The following is a 24158-nucleotide window of genomic DNA, read 5'->3' as shown; positions in this document are numbered from 1 at the left end:
AGAAATGTTGACTTCGTCACATCATTTTTGTGACAATTTTAACATCAACTGCCCTATCTTGAATCATCCATACTCCTTATATGGAGTTTTACCGCTTTTCAAACCAAAATCAGATATAAATGATTTCGGCAATGCATCCAAAATTTAAAGTGCCATAAAATGTGACAGAATTAACCTCATTAACCAAATATCAATAATCAAGTGCGTGTATTAGGGAACTAATATATATTTAAGGGCTGCAATCGATAGAATAAATATCACGTAGTGAGTTAAAAGGTTCTTGTGGACACCATGATACAGTAAAAAAGAGGTATCGTATTATAAGTGTGACAAATTTAACCAAATATTGCCGTATAACCGTTGGATCATGAGGACCCTTTAACTAATGGCGTATTATAATTGTGAGATTGACATAATCTACTATATTTCAGACCAAGGAATGTTAATTGAGCAGCTACAGTTAACTAAGTCAGTAAGTCACAAAAATGTGACATTTTAAACATTATAGTGCCAAACAACAATAAATTTTATTTCTGAGCAGTGCATATGGTAGACTTGACCATTGTTAATATAATATAATGGTATCTATATAATGGTCTGGCCCGGCGTGCGCTACTTCGTAGCATTTGCCATCGGGCCATTTCGAAAAGAAAGCGGCGCGCTACTTCGAAGAAATTTAGACGAGTAACATCCGTCAAATGGTAGACGGGAGTATGGGTCACGTGGCTAACTGGCTAATGATCAGAACTTCTGAACGTGTTAGGTTAATAGATGCAAAAATTAAGCCACTATCGTCGAAAACGCTATTATTTTTGTTTACCAATATCCTCAAACTCAATTGGACGTGTCCGTAAATGTTTTCTTTGATATTCATGACCCGATAAACCACATACGTAGTAAAATTGAGCCGAGTTTATGAATCATAAACCTCGGTGGCATTTATTGCATGATCTCTCTTACTGGGCGGCGCTCAGCCTGTCATTCCGCCGAATCTTTATGAACATAATAGCCTGGGGTCATAATAGCCTGGGAACATAATAGCCTGGGGTCCCCAGGTAAATCATCACACATGTCTACAAAATATCATCGCACTATGTGAAAAAATATATAATAAATATTTCCCCACCAACATTAATTATTTATCAAATACAATTATATTTAAAAACAATTTTATCAAAAACATTATCCTATATTTTAAAAACTTTCCAGTGGAATAAAGATTTATAAAACACTTCTTTGCCGCATAAGGATGATGATTTCTAAAAGTATTACAAATGATTGCTTTTTTTGGAATGTTTCTAATGAAGTCTTAGTAAGAATTTAGGGAGCCAGTTATGTCAGTAATAAAGAGAAACATAACAATTATCTTTGGTTCCATCCTTATGTGGCAAAGAAGCTTCTTTGCCACATAAGGATGGAACCAAAGATAATTGTTATGTTTCTTATAATTTAAATTAGGATTGTTCTTAAAATTAATATGCACTACTTTGCACTTGGCAGGATTAAATTGTAAAAGCCAAATACTTTCTCAAACTTCTAATTCTTCAATATCTTCAGCAACACTACCGTGGTTAGCTGCATGATACCAATTAATTTAAGATCATCAGCAAATAACTGAATCTTATTTTTTACAAGGTCAGGCAAATCATTAATATACAGAATGAATAGGAAAGGGCCTAGAACCCCTGAGGAACACCAGATAAAACATGTTTAACATCGGACCATTGTCCTTCATAAGTCCTGTCTGTCAGAAAATCTTTAATAACATCTAAAACCTTTCCTTTGACACCAAAGCCTTCCAATTTAGACAGAAGTCTAAAGTGCGGGACTGTGTCGAACGCCTCACTAAAATCAAAGTATAGAAGATCAACCGGGGCACCTTCATCTAAAATGTCAAGAATGTCATCAAATGTCTCTAAAAGATTAGATAAACACGATTTACCCTTAACAAATCCATGCTGATGCTCCGAAATTCGATGTTCTAGAAAATTTAATACATGTGCTCTCACCAACTTTTCATACACTTTGCACAAAATACAAGTTAATGAAACTGGTCTATAATTTAAGGGGTCCGATTTAATACCCTTTTTAAACAATGCTACACCAGATGCAGATTTCCACACTGCAGGTAAAGATCCTGTATCTGAACACTTTTGAAATAATTTAGTTACTGCTTCAACAAAATTGTTGTCATAAGCTAGCGATTTCAACAACTTCGGATGAACACCATCCGGACCAGAACTCTTAAAAATGTTAAGCTTTAAAAATTGCTTTTTTATATCAGAACTGCTGACTTCCATATCATCAATATCATCAATACTCTCATTGTCAGGTCTTAAATTTTCAGTTTTAGGGAGAGGATCAGGTGGTTCACTCACAAAAACAGAGCTAAAGGCACTTGCGAGTACCTCAGCTGACTCAGTCGAACTATCTGTGCGTGTACCATCTCTTCTATCTAAAGAAACCACACTTGATTTAACTTGACGTTTATTTCGTAAATAAGAGTAAAAAGACTTACAATTCTGCTTCAGATTAGACGTAATTTTCTTTTCATAGTTAACTTTAGCTTTAATTTCTGCTACTTCATAAGTATGTTGTTTGCTACTTCTGTCAATTTAGAATTGACAATTCCACTGCACCCAGTGACATAAATTTAAAAAGGGACTAGGAATCCAGTCTGGAAAGAAAAAACGGCTACCATATATTTTTAAAACGACTACCATAAATTTTTCGGCCGCTCCACGGCCGGATAACGATTTCATTTTACTTTGCTAGTTATATTACATAGGTTTAGTTATTCATTAGTATAGTTATTAATTCATTAGTATAGTTATTCATAATTGCCAAAAGATTGTGAAAGAATTCCTTTCCGTGTTCCGGGTCTCGAACTCGCGATCTGCTAATGTGGTATCGACGGATTAACCATTTAACCAACTAGGCCACGATTCCATGTACGCTTTTGTAATATTTACATATATAGCCCTTCGCGCGTTCCTGCAACTACCATACTACCATACTACCAAACAGTCCATACTACCATACTGGTATAGGTAGTAGGAAAATCTTGGATCCTGACAGGAATATCTTGGATTATTTGGTAACGCCCAAGTTAAGCGCAAGAACTAGGAATCTGCAGGAATCTGGCATTTGCGCTCGATTCGAACATCTTCTCGGATAAATATAGAATTAAAGTACAGTGCGCGGCGTTACAGTGTGTAACAACCGAGAGCGACTATTTTAAAGTTGATTTAATAATTTTGTTGAAAAAAATTAGTCGGCGTGGCTATGGAAATTAATATGGCTAGGAATTAGATTCTTAGATTCCTCACTTTATGTCACTGGGCCACTGCAGCAGTATAAGTGTCTATAATTTATGTTAAAAACTGTTGTAATGCTTCACTTTGCTCTCTGGAACCTTGATCAGATAAAAGGGTTAGGGTTTCGAATAGTCGTTCAGGGCCAGCTAGAGAACGGGTTGAAAAATCACGTGACAATCGAGTCTATGTGTAGAGCGATTAATCGTCATCCATAAATAAACTTAAAGTATAGCAAATTCAACCATCGACACAACGACGCAGCCCGCCGCGCGCATAGCCACACATTGTTGAGATAATCTCTAGATGCGGGTGTAAGTGCAATGCATATTCACTTTACAATTATTCACCTAGCCATGAGTTTACGTGTACTGCGGTCGCGCTACTGCAAGCGAAAGTGCTCTGGATAGTGCAATTACAATATCATGTCACATTTTCATCTAACCATGTGCTTTCGCGCCACTGCGAGAGGCGGGCGCGTTGTGACCCCCACGGTCGTTTCACTAGATAGTCCTGACGATACAGGCGGGTCATACAACGTATAACAAAAGCGCATGAAGGGCTAGCTCTGGATAGAGCAATGTCACATTCATTAGTTACCAAGGTTAAAATTTCAAAAGCTTTATAATTTTGTTGGGGAAAAATTTGGTTGTTTGCGCATTGATTCACGATGTAGGGCTGTGAACACCACACCACAATGCCATAAATAACGAAGTTATGCTAGCTTGCTAGTCAATTGCTCGCTTCTCTCACGTTCAGGAAGCTTAAAAAGAGCGCCGCGCACACAGCACATGGACTGTGACATGTACATTTTACTGTGACATGTACATTTTAATTGTATTAAAACAAACATTAAATCGATTTTAATAATTATTGTCATTAAGGCCACAGGGGGGGGGGGGTCCGAGGTCGATTTTGAGATTTTGAGATATGTTGTAGAGCTCGATCTAAATTTTCAAATGCTTTTGTCCTTACCGAAAACAAAGTTTCCTATTTGAAGATATCGCGCGTTGAATTTTGAGGTTTACCTGTAATTCTATTGTAAATGAAAACTTTAAATGAAATCGTGTTCAAAATCTATCTTCTTTTTCAGTTTATGACTTAGAACTTTGTAACTTGGCAACAATGTTCTTCAAGGTATTTTGAGTTTTTGTTATGTAACGATTTATGATATCTTGCTCCAAAGCTGAGATATGAGGTTAACCATGAGTGCGGGTTACAAAATTTAAAATGGTTAACCTCATAAAAAGAGTTAGGAGCAAAATTACAACAATCGTTACATAACAAACTTTTAAATTTATGTCAGGAACATAAGTTCCAAATTTGAGGTGAAATGGATAAAAACTCTAGGAGAAGATAGATTTTGAAGTCAAAAATTCGAGGTTTTCAGGAGAGGCAAAAAACTGTTTTTTATGTTTATGTGATTTTTGAGTATTTTGCCTTTATGTGTATATTTTTCAAAGTTTAACTGCTGAAATAACACAAAAACATTAAAAACAAAGCTTATCATAGTTTTCAGTTGTAATGGCATCAATATTTCTGCCCTCCATTATCGATTTATCAAAAAAATGAGGTTATTTGAAGAAGTGGTGGCAAAGTATCCACCACAAAAATATATATTGATTTAAAGCATAATATGTTTTTGCATTTTTTGAAGCCTCGACCCCCCCCCCCCTGTGGCCTTAACGTGTTAACCACATCTAGCAAATTATTATTTGTATTTTAATTTTGTTTTACTTAAATTTTGTTAATGTTTAACTTATGTCTGTTTACACAACTATAGCATATATGATAGAGATACAAATTTAATAATTGCTTCAGTTTTCGCCACACATCAGATTCGAATTTATTTGATTGTCAAGCCATAAGTCATGTTATATGCATATACAATATGTATATTTTAATATAATATACAATACCTTTAGGCTCACAACATAGCTATTTTTCATTATAGTTGAGTCTTGTGACTTTGCAAACGACACGCGAAATGTAAACACTCAAATGTGTGATTAAAATTCTTATATTAGTCTTTGAAATGTGTTAGACATCCCAATTCATGATGGCTTTTAGTTATTGTTTTGTATGCTCTGTGGGTTATCAGATCATGTGATACAATACAGCAAGCAAGCCATTGATTAAGTTCTCTAAATAGTGTATGAATAATAAATAATAATAATAATTTAAACTTTTAGATTATAGTGTCACAACAACTATATGATGATGTAGTCTGATCAGGATTCCTTACTACCTGGTCAGGTCTTAACAGACCCACTATGCTTCATATTTTGGGCGTCTGAGTAGTTAAACAGTGCCATAATGCTTCTCCTTTTAAATTTACAAGTTATTTAAAAGGTCAATCACTAGAATTAGAATTAGAATTAGAATCAAATTTACACAGCAATACAATAAGAATAAAAAATAATTTAAGAAGCTTCAATCTGCTGTGCAGGACATTCAAGTCAGTCAAAAACTGTTAGCAGAACACCCTTCTAGGGACATAAGGATATAGCATGTAAATTGTAAAACAAAATAAGTAATAAATTAATGAGTGGTAAAATAAGATATGATTTAACAGTGAACTGTGGGCATGGAGGTAACAATTAATGTTGAAAATTACATAGATGCCCACTTTGGAATTTCGTAAGTAATATTATTTACAGTTATACACAGAGAAGTATAGAACAACATTAGAATGGCAATGATAACAAATGGGAACGAATAAAGGAGATGTTTAAAGTTCTATACTTCTGAAAATAGGTCATATAACGCAGGGGGCCTTTCCACCCGACAAAAACTCCAGCACCTTAAAAATTGTTTCAGTTGTCACATAGCTAGAGTGTAGAAATAGTCGAAACTATTGTTTATTTCATAGGATGAGACTCCTTGAATTACATCTGACATAAATTTAGATTTCATACATTGTGAGAAATTTACACTACATTCTATAGTCCTTATGTTCTCTGGAATTGTATTCCAACATTTTGCACCTAAATATGTAAAGGTTTTGTGTGTTCTGGATTTGTGAATATAAAGGTTGCACCTCTCAGCATCACGTGATCCTCCAGATACATAAGAAAATTTACCGGTGAATGATGCACTACAATTTTAATTTACCCAATCATTCAAGCTAAGTTTACCTGATCAATTAGCTAAGTTAACCAAGGATATTTTACTCAATGTAGTCTTTTATCTTCATCCAGGGTTATGAAATTTAACTTTTCCTGCAAGACAAACATAGTTACCACTTTGGGTCAAAGTAATAGGAGTCAACCTCGCAAGTCTTATGTGGGATTAAAACTACAAAATGGCACCGTCAGCATGGATGTTCAGACATCTAAGAATCCTAATGGAGCAGCTTATATCATCTCAAAGAGGTTTGGTTATTTATATACAGATTTCAATGTTTTGCTGGTAATGTTTTGGTTAATATGTAATAAATTACTAAATTACCTCCCTTCCTAGTCTTTCATGAATCAGTTTTTTGAATGACTTCTGTCAATTCAATAATCAATATCACCCAGCAACATTGAAGCAGTACACAGTCGGTTGCTGCAGGAAGGGAAGATGAGCATAACATTCAAAAACCCGCCACATCTTATGATGATTAGTGATGCCCAACCTAATGAACTTCAAATATTGATAGAAACAATAAAGAAACCAAGTTATTTCATTCAATTAGATCCAGAATCTATAAAGGCAAAGACGATTCGTCCTAAATTTCAACCAAAGGAAGATGTGAAAACCATGACAATTGGACTTCTGTCCCAGTATCCTGCCATATCTGGAGTTGGGTTTCCTAAGACACTCACTGAACTTACAATTTCAAGATTGAATTACCGCCATCTGGAGAATAGGATCATGGCTTTAGAGTCCCTGAAAAAGCTTGATTTATCTGGCAACCGTTTAACAAAGCTACCAAGAGGACTATGGGATATGAAAAGTTTGATACATCTAAATGTTGAAAACAATCAAATATCTGAAATACCTTCCTTTATTCCTGCAGACTCTAATGTTTGCAAAAACATCCAATGCCTTATAATTTCAAACAACAAGCTTGATCACTTTCCAGAATTCTTGAGACACTGCAAGTGGTTGAACACATTAAGAATTGCTGGAAATCAGATAAACTATGTCCCAAATTATCTTAAAGCCTGCTCCTCCTCTCTCAGAGTATTAGACATTGATCGATGTAACTTAAAGAATCTTCCTGCATGCTTGATAAGTTTTAGTCTGAATGATCTGCTGTTGGATGGAAACCCCTTTCCCCCTAAAATTGAAGAAAATGCAATATACAAGGGGAAGCATGAAAAATCGTGGAGTTTAGTACCTAGTCTGCAGGCATGCTGTGTAAAATCCGTTATACGCCATGGGGTGCGATTTTCTAGACTTCGATATGTCCTTCCTCAATCTTTAATTAACTATGTTCATTCTCGCCAGTACTGCAATTGGTGTCAAAGGTTGGTGATGGAGAACTCAATCTTATACTATTACGAGGCTGAACTAAAAAAGTTTGCTAGAACATTCTCATCCTTAAGTGGTTCAGCACCTTTCATCTCTGGATATGTGTGCTCCTCTTTTTGCTTCAAACGTATACAAGAAGGCAAGAAAGTCATACCAGCTACCATCTTCTTCAAACAGTGTGCTTATATTGAAAGGGATAATTCAACACGATTTAGAATTGGCAGTTGATATCTCTGATGAGGGTAACATTAGGTGAAACCTGAAGGGCCTTTAGGACACCTTCAACAAGACGTTGTCTCACGTTTTGACTTTTTCTAAATTGATTTTTAGAGTCTTATATAGTCTATTGGCTATGATAGACTCGATTGATTGGTTGCAGAATCTTCATAGCTTTATGACTATGAAATCAAAATCATGCTATCACATAAATTGACAGAGCTAGACCACGTTAAAGTCCAATGATACAAATATCACATTTTCTGAGATGTGATAATGATACAAATGGGTCTGGAGAGACCGAATGCTATCAGTTTTTTATGAAAATTTCGTAACATGATGCCTGTCTCCTAAGGAAGCAGTGTACAAAAGGAAATCGTTATTTAGGCTCGTTATGATACAAATATCACACATTTTCGTTTCAAAATTGTCCGTTTTATGATGTGATTATTGAATCCCCTTGACCTCTTTTTTCTGTTTCTTTGAACTCAAACTGTACCAGAGGCAATTCCAAACAGAATTAGTGAAAAGTATGATACAAAAATCAACCTCCCGTTAGATGTACTACAATTATCACATTGTATTTTAAAACAACGAAATATAGCTATTTTTCGGGTCCAGTTCTCTGGGTGGCTGTTTGAAGGGTACATAATTCATTAATAAAGATGAAACTTCATTCACACCTACAAAATGGTAACTCAGTATGGATACAAGGATGAAAAATTGTTCCAACCACTTGAAGGATACAAATATCACATTTTTTGTGAACCAAATTTTACAAGTGTAACATTCGTGATAAATGTATCAATATGGGTCTATAGAACGAGATTCTTTTTGATACATGTAAAATATTTAAACATTATTACTCCCTGAACATCTTACACAGCACATCTAGGAACCAAAATAGGATACGAATATCACAATTTCAATTTAAATAATTTTTTATTTTTTAAAATTTTTTTTTAATCAAGTGATATTTGTATCTGAAAAGTGCTTATTTAATGAAATGCCTATTACTTATTGACTATGTTTAATAATATTGGATGAATTGATCTTCAAAAACAACATTCACACATTATTGACATTGATTCGTGAAAAATATTGAATTTAATGTGATATTTGTATCATTTACAGGTTATTTATTGAGTGTCAATCATTACAACATTATTTTACAGCCTAAAGCACCTTGAATAGCATTCAAAACATCAAAATAGTCCTCACTGGTTGTCATTAGAGCCTACCCTAAGTGATGTGTGATAATCGTACCATATTTCGTATATTTAACCATTAATCGCGGTACATATAACACCCACATGCTTCAGAAAGGTTTGATGGTCACATCTATCACGATAACTCACTCAAATCATGTAAATTCGATTTTACACAGCCATAAACAAGTTTCCCTGTGATATTCTTATCATAAAGTGTACAAATAACAAATTTATCTGTTTCATGTTGATGAATGAGTGATTATTGTATCCTTGTTGACCAAACTACAAATTTTTGTGGTAATTGGTTTAAAATTGGCCGAGTAATAACTATCACATGGTTTGGCAGTCAAAATTCGAGCATGTGGCAGTCAAAACGTGAGACAACGTCTTGTTGAAGATGTCCTTTAGTGAAAATGCTAACATGTTGGATGTTGGTGATCCTCCAGTTTGTTTGTTTGTTTTTCTAAGAAAATAGTAAAGTATTAGTTATGATGACCCGAATAATAAATTCAAACACTGAGTCTTTGACAATATGTTACAATTTGTGTTAATATCGACATTATTTTAAAGTTAAATTGTTATTCCAATAAAATTATTGAATTACATCGTTTTTAAGTTATACTATTATTTGATATCGTTTCAATTTTTTGTCGTTTTAGCATTAAAGAGCTATAATAAAATCATGATTAATTCTAATATGACAATACCTTTAATTTTAATAATTTTAATAATTAAATTATACCCACTACTTACACGTTTTATAACTGACACATCAAAGTTGAAAAGTAGATTAATAAACAACTTTTAGAATTCCAATCAATATAACTCGTTTAGGAAATGGCAGAAAAACCTTGGGGTGAAAGCCTCAATAACAATCAGTTCCAGAGTCTAGATTCTATAATGCAACAAGAAGGTAACAGTGACGTCATAACACGTGGTGTGACGTCATAACACGTGTTATGACAACACACCACGTGTTATGACGTCACAATTTGGGCGAAAGCCTCAATAACAATCAGTTTCAGAGTCTAGATTCTATAATGCAACAAGAAGGTAAAAGTTTACATACCATTAGTTTTAATTTAAATAGATAAATGAATTCTCCTACCGTGAAGTACCTAAAAGAACTACCGACACAATAACACTTGATGTACGTGTAACATTATCTTTATCCTCCAGGCGAAGAGAAAGATGAGAGACTAGCTAGAGAGATACACAGAAAGTTGAACCTAGTTGACAACTCAACAGGTGCACGTGCTTCCTCCTCCACTGGTGCTGCTGCTGAGTCAGATGAAGAGATGGCCAGAAGACTACAGGAGCAACTTAATAGAGGTAATTAAACCGATTTAATTTCAGTTTATAATGAACATTGAACACTAACTTATATTTACGAAGGTGGTATAAAAGCAATTAACCTACGTTTCACTGTCACAGGCTCTCCAATAGTAACCCCAAGTGAGGTCACCCCATCTTCTTCAACTAGCACGGAAACAGACGAGGAAATGGCACGGAGATTACAGGAGGAACTTAACAGAGGTTTGTTATTAACGCTTTATTAATTCCCTCAACATTTAACAAGGAAATAATAACCTACCCTCGACATGTAACAAGGATACATTAGTGAAATAATAACGAGCTTTTCATTTAGAAGTGAAACAAAGCTTTATATAAAACATTTCCATCTCATAACATAATACTCAATAAATGTATTTATTTGTAGTTACGAAAGTAGTTTAACTTTACTTGGTATAATTCTAAGTAAGATGTTGAGTATTCTTATGACAGAAGATGACGAGAATACAGCAAACGACGCGCTACTAGCAGCCATGTTACAAAACCAAATAGACACTGAGAGAATGGCTGAGGAGAAGCACAGGAACGGGAATGCTAAGGTAACCATGAGTTCCTTCAGAGGTACCCAGTACCGTGATCAGGATATGGATGAGTTCTCTGAGGATGAGGAAGAGAGTTTCTACGGTAAGAGACCTGTGTATTATCTACACTGTATAGCACTAGTACTACACTGTAGTGCATTGAGCTTATCTTCTTTTGTACTGATTTTCAAAACGGAATTATAATCGTTTTCTAGCGACAGTACCAAAAGCTTGTTTGAGGTTTAACTTAATATAAAGTCTGTATAAATATTTTCGTCAAGAATTAGATGAGATAATTTATGTATTTACAGAAGTACCGGAAGTAGTGTCAGACCCGAGTCGTACTAAGCACGACAAGGCGGCTAACATGGCCCGCAACCAGAAGAAGATAACAGACACCTTCAACATTGAGTTCAACACTGGTGATTTTACAGGGATCAAGGTGCCCCATAAAGTTTACAACGAGCTGCAAGTTGAGGCGCATAAGTCTAAGTTTGATGGTGTTAGGGTGAAGGATAGGAGGGATATCTCTACTCATGTGAGGCTTTTCACCTTTTCTTTTTAATTTTATAGCTTAATCGTTGATAACTTTTCAAATAAAATGTAACAAATAATAATCATTAAGAGTGAACCTGATTTGTTTTTTTCCTTCGTTGGGTAGCCTATATGCCAAACAAAATCACATTTGATAACTTGAGTTTAATGCTCGATACCCCTCCTCTGAAGCAGGATTGTAATTACAATTAAATTTCAATTATTAATTAAATTGCAATTAATTAAATTGCAATTAATTAAATTGCAATTACTTAAATTGCAATTAATTAAATTGCAATTAATTAAATTGCAATTAATTAAATTGCAATTAATTAAATTTCAATTAATTTTAAATTGCAATGTTGATAGGAGAAAGTGTTGGACAAGAGAACGAGGGTAGTGATGTTGAAAATGTTGAACAGTGGGATAGTTAATAAGATAAACGGTATTATCAGCACTGGCAAGGAGAGTGTTATTATACACTGTAACGGTGGCAGGTACTTTACATTTTTCAGTTTTTAACTTTTTCAGTTTATTTTATCTTTTTATCTGAAGATACGGTGGGCTGACTTTTTCAACGGTCAACTATTTGCTCTTACTCTTAGGATTTAAAATTCCCTTTTAAATCATCAATTAGATCATTGATAAATTTTATCGAGTCTTTCGTTTACTCTCCTGAAGCAAAAATGAGATCATCACACAGTTTCAGTATGCATAGCCTTCAACATGTTCAGCTTATCACATCCAATTATTTGTATTGATCCACAACTAATCCAGTCTGTTTCAGGCTGCCAGGGCTGGGTAACGAGTCAATACCCGTACCAGCTGAGTGTGTATTCAAGATCCACAAGACCAGTTTAAACGAGTTCCGGAGGAGGAGAGAGTACTTGGATGACAGGTACACTTATTATAAAGTTCTAAATAACAGATAGTGTAAACGCTGATATCTTATCTTTCTCTAAAAAACAGAATCACAAAGCTTGCGTCAATTTGCTCTGTCAAAAGCAATATTTCTAAGATAATTTAAACAGTACATATTATTAAGGTACACTAAAGTGGTTAACAACAGAACAAAGAAACTAATAGAGGTATGGGCTATGAAGGAAGTTAACAATCTGAACAGGTTGAGGAGAGCGGGGATATTGTGTCCAGAAGTGGTGGCTCACAGAAAACAGTTGCTACTTCTCAGCTTTATTGGTAAGGGTGCCTGAAGTGGTGGCTCACAGAAAACAGTTGCTACTTCTCAGCTTTATTGGTAAGGGTGCCTGAAGTGGTGGCTCACAGAAAACAGTTGCTACTTCTCAGCTTTATTGGTAAGGGTGCCTGAAGTGGTGGCTCACAGAAAACAGTTGCTACTTCTCAGCTTTATTGGTAAGGGTGCCTGAAGTGGTGGCTCACAGAAAACAGTTGCTACTTCTCAGCTTTATTGGTAAGGGTGCCTGAAGTGGTGGCTCACAGAAAACAGTTGCTACTTCTCAGCTTTATTGGTAAGGGTGCCTGAAGTGGTGGCTCACAGAAAACAGTTGCTACTTCTCAGCTTTATTGGTAAGGGTGATGGTGCCTGATTTCGGTGCAACTCATAACCCTTGGGGTAGATTTTTTTTGTTAGGACAGTTTTAAACTTGCCAAATAAAAAGTATAAATAGGTTTTTAATCAGGATCTAACGGTGTTCCGGCCCCGACCCTCCACGATGCTGCCTTCTCATCCGACCAGTTAAAATCCGCCTATCAGCAACTGCTATCCGGCATGATGGTCAGCAATATACTGAGTAGTAAATTAAATTCTTGTCACTCTAATCTAACCAAATCAACGCTATTTTTATAATTTTAAAAATTTCACCGTGTAATGAAACTCATTGTAAGTGACAAAACTTTCCTTCATTATTTATTTCCTTTTGATAATTTGCTGTCCAACTATGTATTAAAATTCATTTATGAGAGAAGAGAAAGACCATATTTGGACGCAAGGAGAGTTAGGAATCCTCGGACTACATTAAATCAATTCCTTCTATAACGTCCTGAACAAAACTTAATTCGTTATGATTTATCACATTTGACTTCATTTTTTATTTTTGATTTATTTTATTTTTCTAAAAGCTATGTTTTTTAATGAGCAAGTCTTATCTGACAAGACACTACAAATAACACTTCTTAGTGAGTTGATAATATTAATGATACTTAATTAATTAATTAATGTTTCAGGCAATGCACAGTAAAAGTAAGCTAGTACACGCTGATCTTAGCGAATATAACTTACTTTGGTCTAACGGAGTTTTGCACTTTATAGACCTATCACAAGCAGTCCTTACTGACCATCCCTCAGCTCTTACTTATCTATACAGGTAGTTAATATGTCTAGGTAGTTATATTGGGGGTGAGGTTGCCTTATTTCTCTATTTCCAGAGTTGGTTTTTAACAGTTACGATGAGTGGTTCACGTGATGACAGATCTTTTCGTATTTTCGAGCTTTTTATTTGTTTGGTTTCAAAAACAAGTCCCATATAATAACAGTACACTGCGCACAAATACTAATTATTACATTGTATTTGTAATAAACTAACTCAGTAGTGTAGTGGCCTGAAGTGTAGAGAAAAGGGTTTAGATCCCCTGACGAGCGTGACTACCTATTTAGCTGTGTCTGAAATGATATTAATTTTAAGCATTTTAAGTTTTGTGAGAATCTAGCAACATATAATATGCTAATATATGATAATTATATGCTAATTTTAATCAGTATTATGATAGTATTACTTGCACTTATAATATTGATGGACACACTGCACGAACATACTTTGATATAATTATTTTCAGTGTAACACTTCCAAATTACAAACATCACATTAACCTGATATTTAACTGCCAGAAATTGTATGAATGTTATACAAACATAAAATCAGAAATCCTGTGTACTACACAAATATTTCAATTTTCAGAGATTGTACGAATATGTACAAATATTTCCACTCTCGGGGGTTGAAGAATGTCGCAGATCCTAGGAAAATGTTTTGTCACGTGACAGGATTGGAAGTAGAGTACACAGATGAAGCTACTTTTGTGGCTAGGGTAAGTCTTATTTATGTTGTCTCTTGTTACTGCTCTAATCTTAGTTTCATCTCTGTTCATTCAGAACTTGACTAGCTATGAGTTGTGTAGGATATCACTAGCTGAAGCTATAATGTCAATCAGATCGTTTCCTTAAAACTATGAAAACAATTGTATAACAGCTTTGCAAATTTCCACAGATAGAGCACTTACAACGAAAAGAAATAAAAGACTTCAAGCATGGTTCAACAGCTACTGACTACGCTTTTGAGACATCTTTTCAAGAGACAATCCTTTTATCTGATAGTGATAGCGAAGAAGAGGAGGAAGAAGAAGAGGAGGCTAGGGGAGAAGAAAGTCAGCAGGAAGGAGACAGGGGGGAGGAGAGTTTACAAGGTAATGCAGAACCTTGTAGCAGTACAGGACAGGAGTAAGGATTACTGGGGGAACTTTCTGTTGAGTAGGACTTTGTGAATGGTTTTATTGGAGTTGGGGAAATGTGTTAGTTTAGAAATACTTAGTTCACAAGTGCTGTGAGTTGTAATTGTAACATTAGCTATTGGGAGACTATTTAGTTTATTAACAGTTCCTAAAAAATGCTAATAGTAGGACTTAGGAGAATCTGATTTATTTACTTTAGTCTGATTTATTTAATTCTGATCCTCTTGGTTGACATTTTGACCTTTCAAAACATTTTTAGGTATGTACTCATTTATTGTAAAAATGTTTTTATTGTGAAAGTTAGTGAATTAATTTCTTTAACTGCTTTCCATAGAAATCCAAACTCTTCGTTATCATTGACTACAATTCGCCAAGTGAAAATATTTTTAGAAATTCACTGGCTGTTAAAACGATAATGATGATAATCTTTAACAGTGCTTTTACAAACAGCTCTCCCCTTGGAATGTCACAACACTACTAACAGATAAGAAAGGAATGTAACACCAGCCAACATGTGGCAAACAAGAGTTAACAAGATATGGCAAATGTCCAAATGGTTTGTGGGAGGAGGAGTTCTCTCCGTTTTATTCTACGATAACGTGGGCTACGTCCACACTGTCCGGGGCCGGTCCATGTCCCCCACCCTGAACCCTGGTCCAACACGTACCCTACTCCGGGAGCGTGTCTGGCTGAGCAAGTTCTCCTTCACACCGCTGGTGGGTGACATTGTGGTGTTCAGGTCACCTAAACACGGTAACAGACTAGCAATGAAGCGTGTTGCAGCTACTTCTGGACAGACTATCGTACCGAGTAAGTTAATGAAGAGTGGTGGAAGTCCAGTGCTGATAAAACCCGGGTATGTGTGGGTGGAGGCGGATAACAGGGACACTGCAGGCAGGGACAGTAATGAGTACGGGCAGTTACACGAGAAGATGATTGTGGGGAAGGTTACGTGGTTACTGTGGCCTTGGTCTAGGATACAAGATTTGAGGAAGACTCAGCCTCCTTATTTCAGACTCAATGATCAGACTGAATCTGATCAGACTGAATCTGATCAGACTGCATCAATATTTGAACAGACTAAAATGGTTCCTGAAGGATAAAGTTTAAATGTTATGATACTGTTAATCATTTGATGACCCTTAAAGATATGATTTGAGCAAGAATTTTTTTTCCAATTTTAGTTTTTTTATGTTTTGGTCAAAGGATTGAGAGTCTTTTTGGATTAGGACTTAACTTATTAATCGTCTGTAGAATGTACATTGTACAGTCGACGTACTTACCAATTTATAGATAATTTATTTGCTACATGATTTCTAGGTAATTTATTTCCTACACATTGTGTTTGAATGCTTTTATAAATACAATCTTAAATCAAGTGAACGGACCATTGTTAGGTTTTGAAGAGAAATATGTAATTTTACCTCCGCAGCTTTAAACTGTGGAACAACCCGTTAAGTTTATTTTGTTGTGAGCGTAATAATATATCATAAAACCCATTATTTTACATTAACTTTGTAGTTGCTTATTAGATTATATTATGTTCAATAACTGAAAATAAATATAGTTGCTGAGGTGATGCTTGGTGGGGAGATAGTTGAGACTAGATGTAATTACAGATCCATCTCTTGTAACCGAGGTTTGTACTACTATCACTACAATCATTTACTGTTGAAGTTCAGAAATTACAAAGTTTAGTGTTTACAGCAGCTCGAGCTTCAATCAAAATGGGTTGAGCTAACAGATCCCATGTTTTCCCCACTTACCCTGACAAATCCCTACTAACATACACGACGCACGTGTATGATCAAGTGTCAACTGACGTGTTAACTGACCCACGTGTTCAGGTACGGGCACAGCAGATATACACAATGGTACTGACTCTATAGTGTACGGGGGTGGGAGGTGTGTGGTAGTGTTGACTAGAAGTGGACACCGTTACTCCACTTCACAGTATCTTCCTACTACTAGTACTGTTAAATCTGTGGCATGGGTTAAACTGGTATGCGCTTATCTATTTATTTCCAGTAGTACCCATTATCAATGATTATGTTTTTATACACGCAGAGTGGATTCTTTACCAGAAAAACTAGGTATCATAAATGTTATCCAATAATAGAGGTAAACAGATTTCGAACAGAATCTGATTTCAGTTTTCTCTTCAGGACTCAGCAGAAATAGCAGTGGTCGGGTGTGAAGATGGTCGGGTGTACTTGTGGAATGTGAAGAATGTGGATACTATCGAGATATGCAAACACGGCGACTCTATCGTGTACCTTTCTGCTATCTTGTGTCATGGTATGTGCTTTAATTTACTTATTTATTTATTTATGGTAAGTGCTATGTACTCTAGTACAACTACTCCCTGCTACTAGAGTAATGACCAGGGTCTGCTATGCTATTATCGAGCACTTCATGATATGCTCACAGGTTAAAAAAAAAGTATTTATTGATTGAAAGGTCAAAATCTTGAGTTATATTCACTTTGATAGCTTGTGACCAAGTTAAGATCTTGATTATTTAAAATCATCCAACAAATCGAGTTAAAGTTTAATTTTGATGTTTTCTATCCTATCATATTGAATATTCCACATTAGTTTCTCCCCAGATGTGATTTACATAGTGAGTAGTGGTGGTGATTCTATTGTTAAAGTTCATTGCAGCAAAACCAACCAAATAAACGAACACTCCTCCATCACATTACCAAGGTAAGGATACAGTATCATACATTATTATCAAAGTTTAACGTCAATGTTGAATCTGCATGTTTTCATTTAACAGTCGATATTTTGGTTTTGTTAGTGAAATTTCCAGTGCTATTTTCTGCACTCAATACAAATGTTTACCAGGCAAGGGTTTGCACATTCTGTATCAGTTACACGTGTAAATGGCGCCGTGATATTGGCTATGGGAACAGATGATTCCTCTGTATCACTGTACCATATATCGGACTCTGAAACAATACTTCTCACTAAATTAACGGGTATTGTACTTTTTTTTCAAGATATTTTCATCCTTATTTAATCATTCATCAGCTTTGAATCTGATCTCGTGTAAAAACGGCAACAAAACTATTTTTTTAAATTATTTAAATTTTCGAACTAGCTTAAGTTTCTAAGATACATAATATCTATCAGGTCACGAAGACTGGGTGAGAGGGCTAGATTTCAGAAGTACAGAGACGGGTTGTATACTAGCTAGTGGCAGTCAGGATCACTATATCAGACTGTGGAAAATAGAGCTAGTGCAGGAGGACTTAGATGCTAAGGGATTCAAACTCAACGAGAAGTTGTTTCAGATCCAAAATAGAAAGTATAGGTGAGTTTGTTTTTTAAGTTTCCACGTCGTAGCGACAGTTTGAAAGTTCTGAAAGGGTCTTTATTTTATTGTTGATGGAATGCGCCGTCGATAGCCAGTTAGAGTTTCGGCATCGAAAACGTGATTTTCGCGCCGCGCGCATTTCGATTCAATTCCATTCAATTTTATCAATCATCGAATGAAATGCCGATAACTTGTGATAAGATATGATAATTGATATTTGATAAGCCACGATATTCAACTGTTATCTGTCATAAATATCAGTAAACTTTGAGAATGTTAAAACAATCTAGAAATAATTTACAATTTGCCAGGCATAACTTTCAAACCCCACTTCCCATTCCCCAGGTTGACATTGGATAATATTCTACTTTCTCACGAGAACTTTGTAACGTCTGTGAGGTGGATGTCTAATGGAATGTTGTTATCTTCAAGTATGGACAAAACTCTCATTGTATGGCAACAGGTACAGATATTTTTATTTGCACGTGGTTTGTGTGAAACGCACTGAATAAGCGCGTAGACTGATCTATCCGACCTTTATTTCACTCCTGTAACACTAAGCTGAACCATGAGTTAATCGCTGAGTTTATTAATTTGCCAGGATACCGAAGGAATGTGGACGGAGAGTGTGCATGTGGGGGAGGTTGGAGGTAACAACTTAGGGCTATACGGAGCTTTCCCCACAGCAGACTGCTCACTCATTGTCTCCCATGGCTTTCAGGTACTCATTTTAGTGTTGATTGGCGCCTTTACCAATTTTATATGTTGTATATTATTAGAGTTTGTCTGATAAGAAATTATTAAAAAAGTAAATCAAGAAAACAGAAATTGCAACACATGTGGGTATCGAACCCGCTATCTTTCGATCACTTCGGCGTCAAATCATTAATCATTAGGTCTTTAGCATGTTTTTGGAACTTTTTCAAGATCACCAAGGTCTTGATGCGAACAATATGCAAACTCTTGCAAAATAACTAAAACCAGATGGCGGTAGAGGCGGTTGTGTAATGAACGAATTCCCAGTATTTGTGTTTACGAAGTAACCCCTTCTCTAGCTGGCTGTGAAAAGAACGTATTTAGGTAGTATATTCCCTCATGAGGCCTAGGATATAGTTTTATATATTAGTAACAATTTGCCAATTTTGTGATACAAAGTTCAATTCTTCAAGATGCACTTATATTTTAGACATAAAACATAGGTCTTGAACCCGCTACCCCTTGATCATATCAGTTTTAAGTTGTTGACCTAGGAGCCTTTTTAAAAAAGCAATTTCCAGTATTATGGTGTGTTAGGATTGAATCTCGGATTGAGCTTCTCCAAAATAAACAACCAGATTGCGGCGGGGGTGTTTCTAGCGTAAGCTAAATCTAAACAGTGATTTGTATTATCGAAGTAACCCCTGCTCTAGCCGGCTGTAGACAAGCAGGAAATATCTCTTATTTACATTGCTTTTTACATCAGAACTCAGGAGGTCCATTACAAAGCAACATTATTCTCAGGGAGCATTGCAAGCCTGGAGGACCACAGAGGGAGGCTGGGTCGGGGTCCCCATGCCTGGAGGACACTTCGGTCCTGTCAAGGACCTGAGTTGGGCACCCAGCGGTAACTACCTTATCAGTGCCAGTACTGACCAGAGTGTACGAGTGTGTGGCGAGTGGGAGGGACAGGGCTGGTATGAAGTAGCCAGGTCTCAGGTTCACGGACACGATCTCAGCTGTGCTAGCTTCATTTCGGATAGCACTTATTTTAGTGGCAGCGAGGAGAAAGTTCTCAGGGTATTTCAGGTAGTTTTCTGATTCAGCTTACAAATAAGATCTGTCATGGGAGGTGCATAGTATATCTCGAAAATTATCAAAATTTACGATCAAAATCAAAATTAGTTTATTGTGGGTTTACTTCGAAGCCCTCTCTATTTTAAGAAGCATTTGTTTTTAACTTGTTGAATGGGATCTGAGATTTATTGACAAGTTTTATAGTTTATACCCTCAGGCTACCTCTACATTTTTCTCCAATGTTAACGCAATTACGGGTAGTAACATAGTTCCCACGGTTCCGGGCGTGATCGGGGCTCACATTCCTGCTTTAGGTAAGCATGCTTACAGTTTTTATGGATTTGTTTAAAATATTGTTCGCTTATTTTGAGATTAAGGCTTAAATTTATAGTTTCTTTGAGTCTGGTCGAAGATTAGAACGATATCTGAGTTAATAATATCTGAGTTAGGGAGAGGGAGTTAATTATCTTGCTTTTCTTTCGTTTTAAATGTAGATTAATGAGGGGATGGAAGAGGAAGTCGAGGGAGAGGGTGAGCCGTGTAAAGTTAGTCACCATGTCGTCAGGGATGGTGAGGGGTACTGATGGCAAGAATAAGGACACTGGCCTGCTAGAATCCGTCTTCGCAAAATCTACTAAGTTTTACCCCATACCAAGCTATAATATTTCTATTACATTATTGCCTTTATACTTAGAACAAATATTAAAGAGATCAATGGCTACTATTAAACAACTTTACCCTCTTCAGGGCTGTCAAACAAAGCGATAACCCCGGAGGACATGAAGAGTGCAGTGGAGCACACTGGTACAGCTAATGTCAAGGATTACGACATACCCTACCAGGTAGCCTTCGCTCCTGCTACTCTGGTGGAACCTCCTCTGGAGGAGGTCTTGTTGCAGGTCTGTTCGTTATTATGTCGCTTTGCACAAGATTCAATTTTCTTGAATTAGGTTAAAATTGATTTCACTGTTATCAGATTGAAAATTATTTAGGGCACTCAGACCAATCAATGTTCCTTACAACCCAAACCTAAAATTTAGTTCCTCCTAAAACCCATGACATATTAAGTGTTCAAGACCCCTAATCTAATTTGATCCTTCGTAAAGTTAAGATTTGAACAGAAACTAAGTTTACCAACACCTAACTAAATATTCCGTTCTCAAACTAAACCTCTAATATTTCTTACAACTTAAAACCTTGAACATTTAAAGGTCCCCTAACCCCTAACCCAAACACCTGTGCCGTTTCACTAATAACCGTTACGAGTTTACAATGCCCGCTCCCCGAGACGCCAAATTCCTCCTTCAAGCTACACTTGTTGCTCGTTTACAGTGGTCGCGGCACCACAACTGCAAGTTTCTATCATACAAACTTTACAGAATTATCAGACGCTTCTCAATCTGAAGATACGATTTTTTTTCCTAAAATCTTTTGCAATAATAGCTAACATGATCATCTCAAGGCTACTTAAATTTACGGTTTCAAACTGAGAACTTAAACATATATGTAATGTACCATCAATTGGTCTACTGACCCATACCCTCCCGAAAGTTTCCTTTTCCAAACACGTTATGGAACAGTGTATACCAGTGTGGCCTTAGGGACCCCTCTCAATTTCCTTCCAACCTAAACCTTAAAGTATTACAGGTATCTAGCCTTCATTCGGAACTCTCCTCCTTCGAATAACTTATGAAAGTATTAAAGTATACTAAACTATGGCGAAATAAATTTCGTTAAACTAACCTGATGAAAGTAACATGTTCCTCAAGCCCTTAACCAAATTTCTTTCATACTACGCTGTATGAACAGTCACAAGTGGTCCTCAGCTAACTCAAATGATTCTTTACGAAACTATGTCGGTAAATGTGTCTCAAGCTAACCAGATAGTGTCATTTTCAACTCAACCTAGACACCAGTTTCTCTCCTCAACCCATCAAGAATTCCTTGTTCAAGCTAAAGGAGGACAGGATGAGTTTCAGTTGTCTCAATGATAATCCTAACCTCGAATATTTCCTTTTCAAACTAAAACTTATGAACAGTATTACAAGTGTCTCCTCAAACCCCTAACCTCAAATATTTCCTTTTCAAACTAAAACTTATGAACAGTATTACAAGTGTCTCCTCAAGCCCCTAACCTCAAATATTTCCTTTTCAAACTAAAACTTATGAACAGTATTACAAGTGTCTCCTCAAGCCTCTAACCTCAAATATTTCCTTTTAAAACTAAAACTTATGAACAGTATTACAAGTGTCCCCTCAAGCCCCTAACCTCAAATATTTCCTTTTCAAACTAAAACTTATGAACAGTATTACAAGTGTCTCCTCAAGCCTCTAACCTCAAATATTTCCTTTTCAAACTAAAACTTATGAACAGTATTACAAGTGTCTCCTCAACCCCCTAACCTCAAATATTTCCTTTACAAACTAAAACCTATGAACATTATTACAAGTGTCCCCTAACCCCCTAACCTCAAATATTTCCTTTTCAAACTAAAACTTATGAACAGTATTACAAGTGTCTCCTCAAGCCCCTAACCTCAAATATTTCCTTTTCAAACTAAAACTTATGAACAGTATTACAAGTGTCCCCTCAAGCCCCTAACCTCAAATATTTCCTTTTCAAACTAAAACTTATGAACAGTATTACAAGTGTCTCCTCAAGCCCCTAACCTCAAATATTTCCTTTTCAAACTAAAACTTATGAACAGTATTACAAGTGTCTCCTCAACCCCCTAACCTCAAATATTTCCTTTACAAACTAAAACCTATGAACATTATTACAAGTGTCCCCTAACCCCCTAACCCCAGAACACGCTGTGGCCGGAGTTACACAAGCTGTACGGACACGGTTACGAAGTGTACCAATGCGCCGCCTCCCCGGACGGACGAGTCCTGGCCTCCTCCTGCAGAGCTACCCAGCTTCAGTTCGCTGCTGTGATCCTGTGGGAAGCGGGCACCTGGACCAAGCTGGCAGAGTTACAACATCACAATCTTACTGTTACTAGGTAATCTATCAGACGCTTTCTCAGATTGAAGATACATTTTTTATTGCTCTAAAATCTCTGTTGTTGCTAATAATCGCAACATAATCAGCCGAAGTTTTGAGCTTGCAAAGTAGGGTTTCCTAGTGTGGATATATCAAAATAAATTCGGTAATGTACCGGTAATTTGGTAGTGTAGGTACACTGACCCACATGACCCGTCCAGGATGAAGTTCTCCCCAGACAGCCGTTACCTGGTGACAGTGTCACGTGACCGTGAGTGGGCAGTTTGGGATATCCCCTCTCACTCCCTCCTCGCCACCTCCCCCTCTAAAGCTCACTCCAGGATAATCTGGGGTTGTGCTTGGTTCGGAGACTCCTCCTCCTTCGCTACCGTCTCCAGAGATAAGAAACTGAAAGTATGGGACGAAGATAAGAGTGAGGGTAAGGCATCCTGGAGGGAAGCGTGTTCGAGAACGTTCCAAAGTTCAGTAACCGCGGTGGATATATCACCACGTGGTCTGATACTATTAGGATTTGAAACGGGGGATATTTGTATAGTGGAGAGGAGAGGTGACGTGATAGAGTTGCTGAGCAGTCTGCCCAGACACCAGTGTGCTACCCTTACCATTAACACAGTGCAGTGGAGACCGGGTCAGGGTAAGGGGGAGGAGGAGGAGATGATGTTTGCAGCTTGTTCAGATGATAATTCTATGCTCATTAATACTGTTTCTATGGCACTGGAAGTAGCTCATGAATCATAATCAATAATTTTAAGATTGAGTTCTAGAGAGCATTTGATGAGTTAGATTACTGAATAGATTAAACATTTTATTTATTCACAGCAGGTTTTTCTTTTTTGTGAAATTGCCTAATTTGGGTATTTTTATGGTTTTAATTTATTTATTGTGTATGAGTTTTCAATCTTTTAGTCTTCACTCCAGCTCGGTTACTTCTTCCTCCCATTGAACACGAAAATAAATAAATATT

General features: G+C 36.4%; 5 protein-coding genes across 6 annotated transcripts in view; all 5 read left to right on the top strand.

Moving 5' to 3' along the window:
- The window catches only part of LOC134822609 (phospholipase A-2-activating protein-like), a 78235-nt gene that overhangs the window by 25252 nt on the left and 28825 nt on the right, over positions 1–24158 (top strand). The window lies entirely within an intron of this gene.
- Positions 6507–8038, top strand: LOC134823314 (uncharacterized). Its single transcript, XM_063834736.1, has 2 exons — positions 6507–6688; positions 6836–8038. The coding sequence occupies exons 1-2, from the start codon at positions 6519–6521 to the stop codon at positions 8001–8003; spliced, it is 1338 nt and encodes a 445-aa protein (XP_063690806.1). The 5' UTR covers positions 6507–6518; the 3' UTR covers positions 8004–8038.
- LOC134822688 (serine/threonine-protein kinase RIO3-like) lies at positions 10044–15401 on the top strand. Of its 2 annotated transcripts, none has more exons than XM_063833882.1 (12): positions 10044–10115; positions 10382–10534; positions 10637–10738; positions 10988–11179; positions 11388–11614; positions 11980–12107; positions 12398–12508; positions 12656–12807; positions 13269–13363; positions 13813–13952; positions 14544–14673; positions 14853–15401. In XM_063833882.1, the coding sequence occupies exons 1-12, from the start codon at positions 10103–10105 to the stop codon at positions 15084–15086; spliced, it is 1677 nt and encodes a 558-aa protein (XP_063689952.1). In that variant the 5' UTR covers positions 10044–10102; the 3' UTR covers positions 15087–15401. The 2 variants fall into 2 exon arrangements, with proteins under 2 accessions (XP_063689952.1, XP_063689951.1); XM_063833881.1 differs by lacking the exon at positions 10044–10115 and adding an exon at positions 10200–10255.
- Positions 15606–16196, top strand: LOC134823616 (mitochondrial inner membrane protease subunit 2-like). The gene has a single exon (XM_063835148.1). The coding sequence runs from the start codon at positions 15606–15608 to the stop codon at positions 16194–16196; it is 591 nt and encodes a 196-aa protein (XP_063691218.1).
- On the top strand, positions 16608–24106 carry LOC134822607 (elongator complex protein 2-like). Its single transcript, XM_063833732.1, has 13 exons — positions 16608–16732; positions 16941–17095; positions 17259–17391; positions 17702–17801; positions 17943–18076; positions 18231–18411; positions 18760–18877; positions 19016–19135; positions 19915–20199; positions 20405–20501; positions 20935–21086; positions 22996–23192; positions 23395–24106. Exons 1-13 carry the CDS (start codon positions 16672–16674, stop codon positions 23930–23932), a joined length of 2271 nt encoding a protein of 756 aa, XP_063689802.1. The 5' UTR covers positions 16608–16671; the 3' UTR covers positions 23933–24106.

This window comes from Bolinopsis microptera, chromosome 11 (genome assembly GCF_026151205.1).
Source record: "Bolinopsis microptera isolate Bmic1 chromosome 11, MBARI_Bmic_1.0, whole genome shotgun sequence".
Classification (NCBI taxonomy): Eukaryota; Metazoa; Ctenophora; class Tentaculata; order Lobata; family Bolinopsidae; genus Bolinopsis; species Bolinopsis microptera.
The sequence above is the reverse complement of the archived record's forward strand: the minus strand, read 5'-3'. Positions and strand labels throughout refer to the sequence as shown.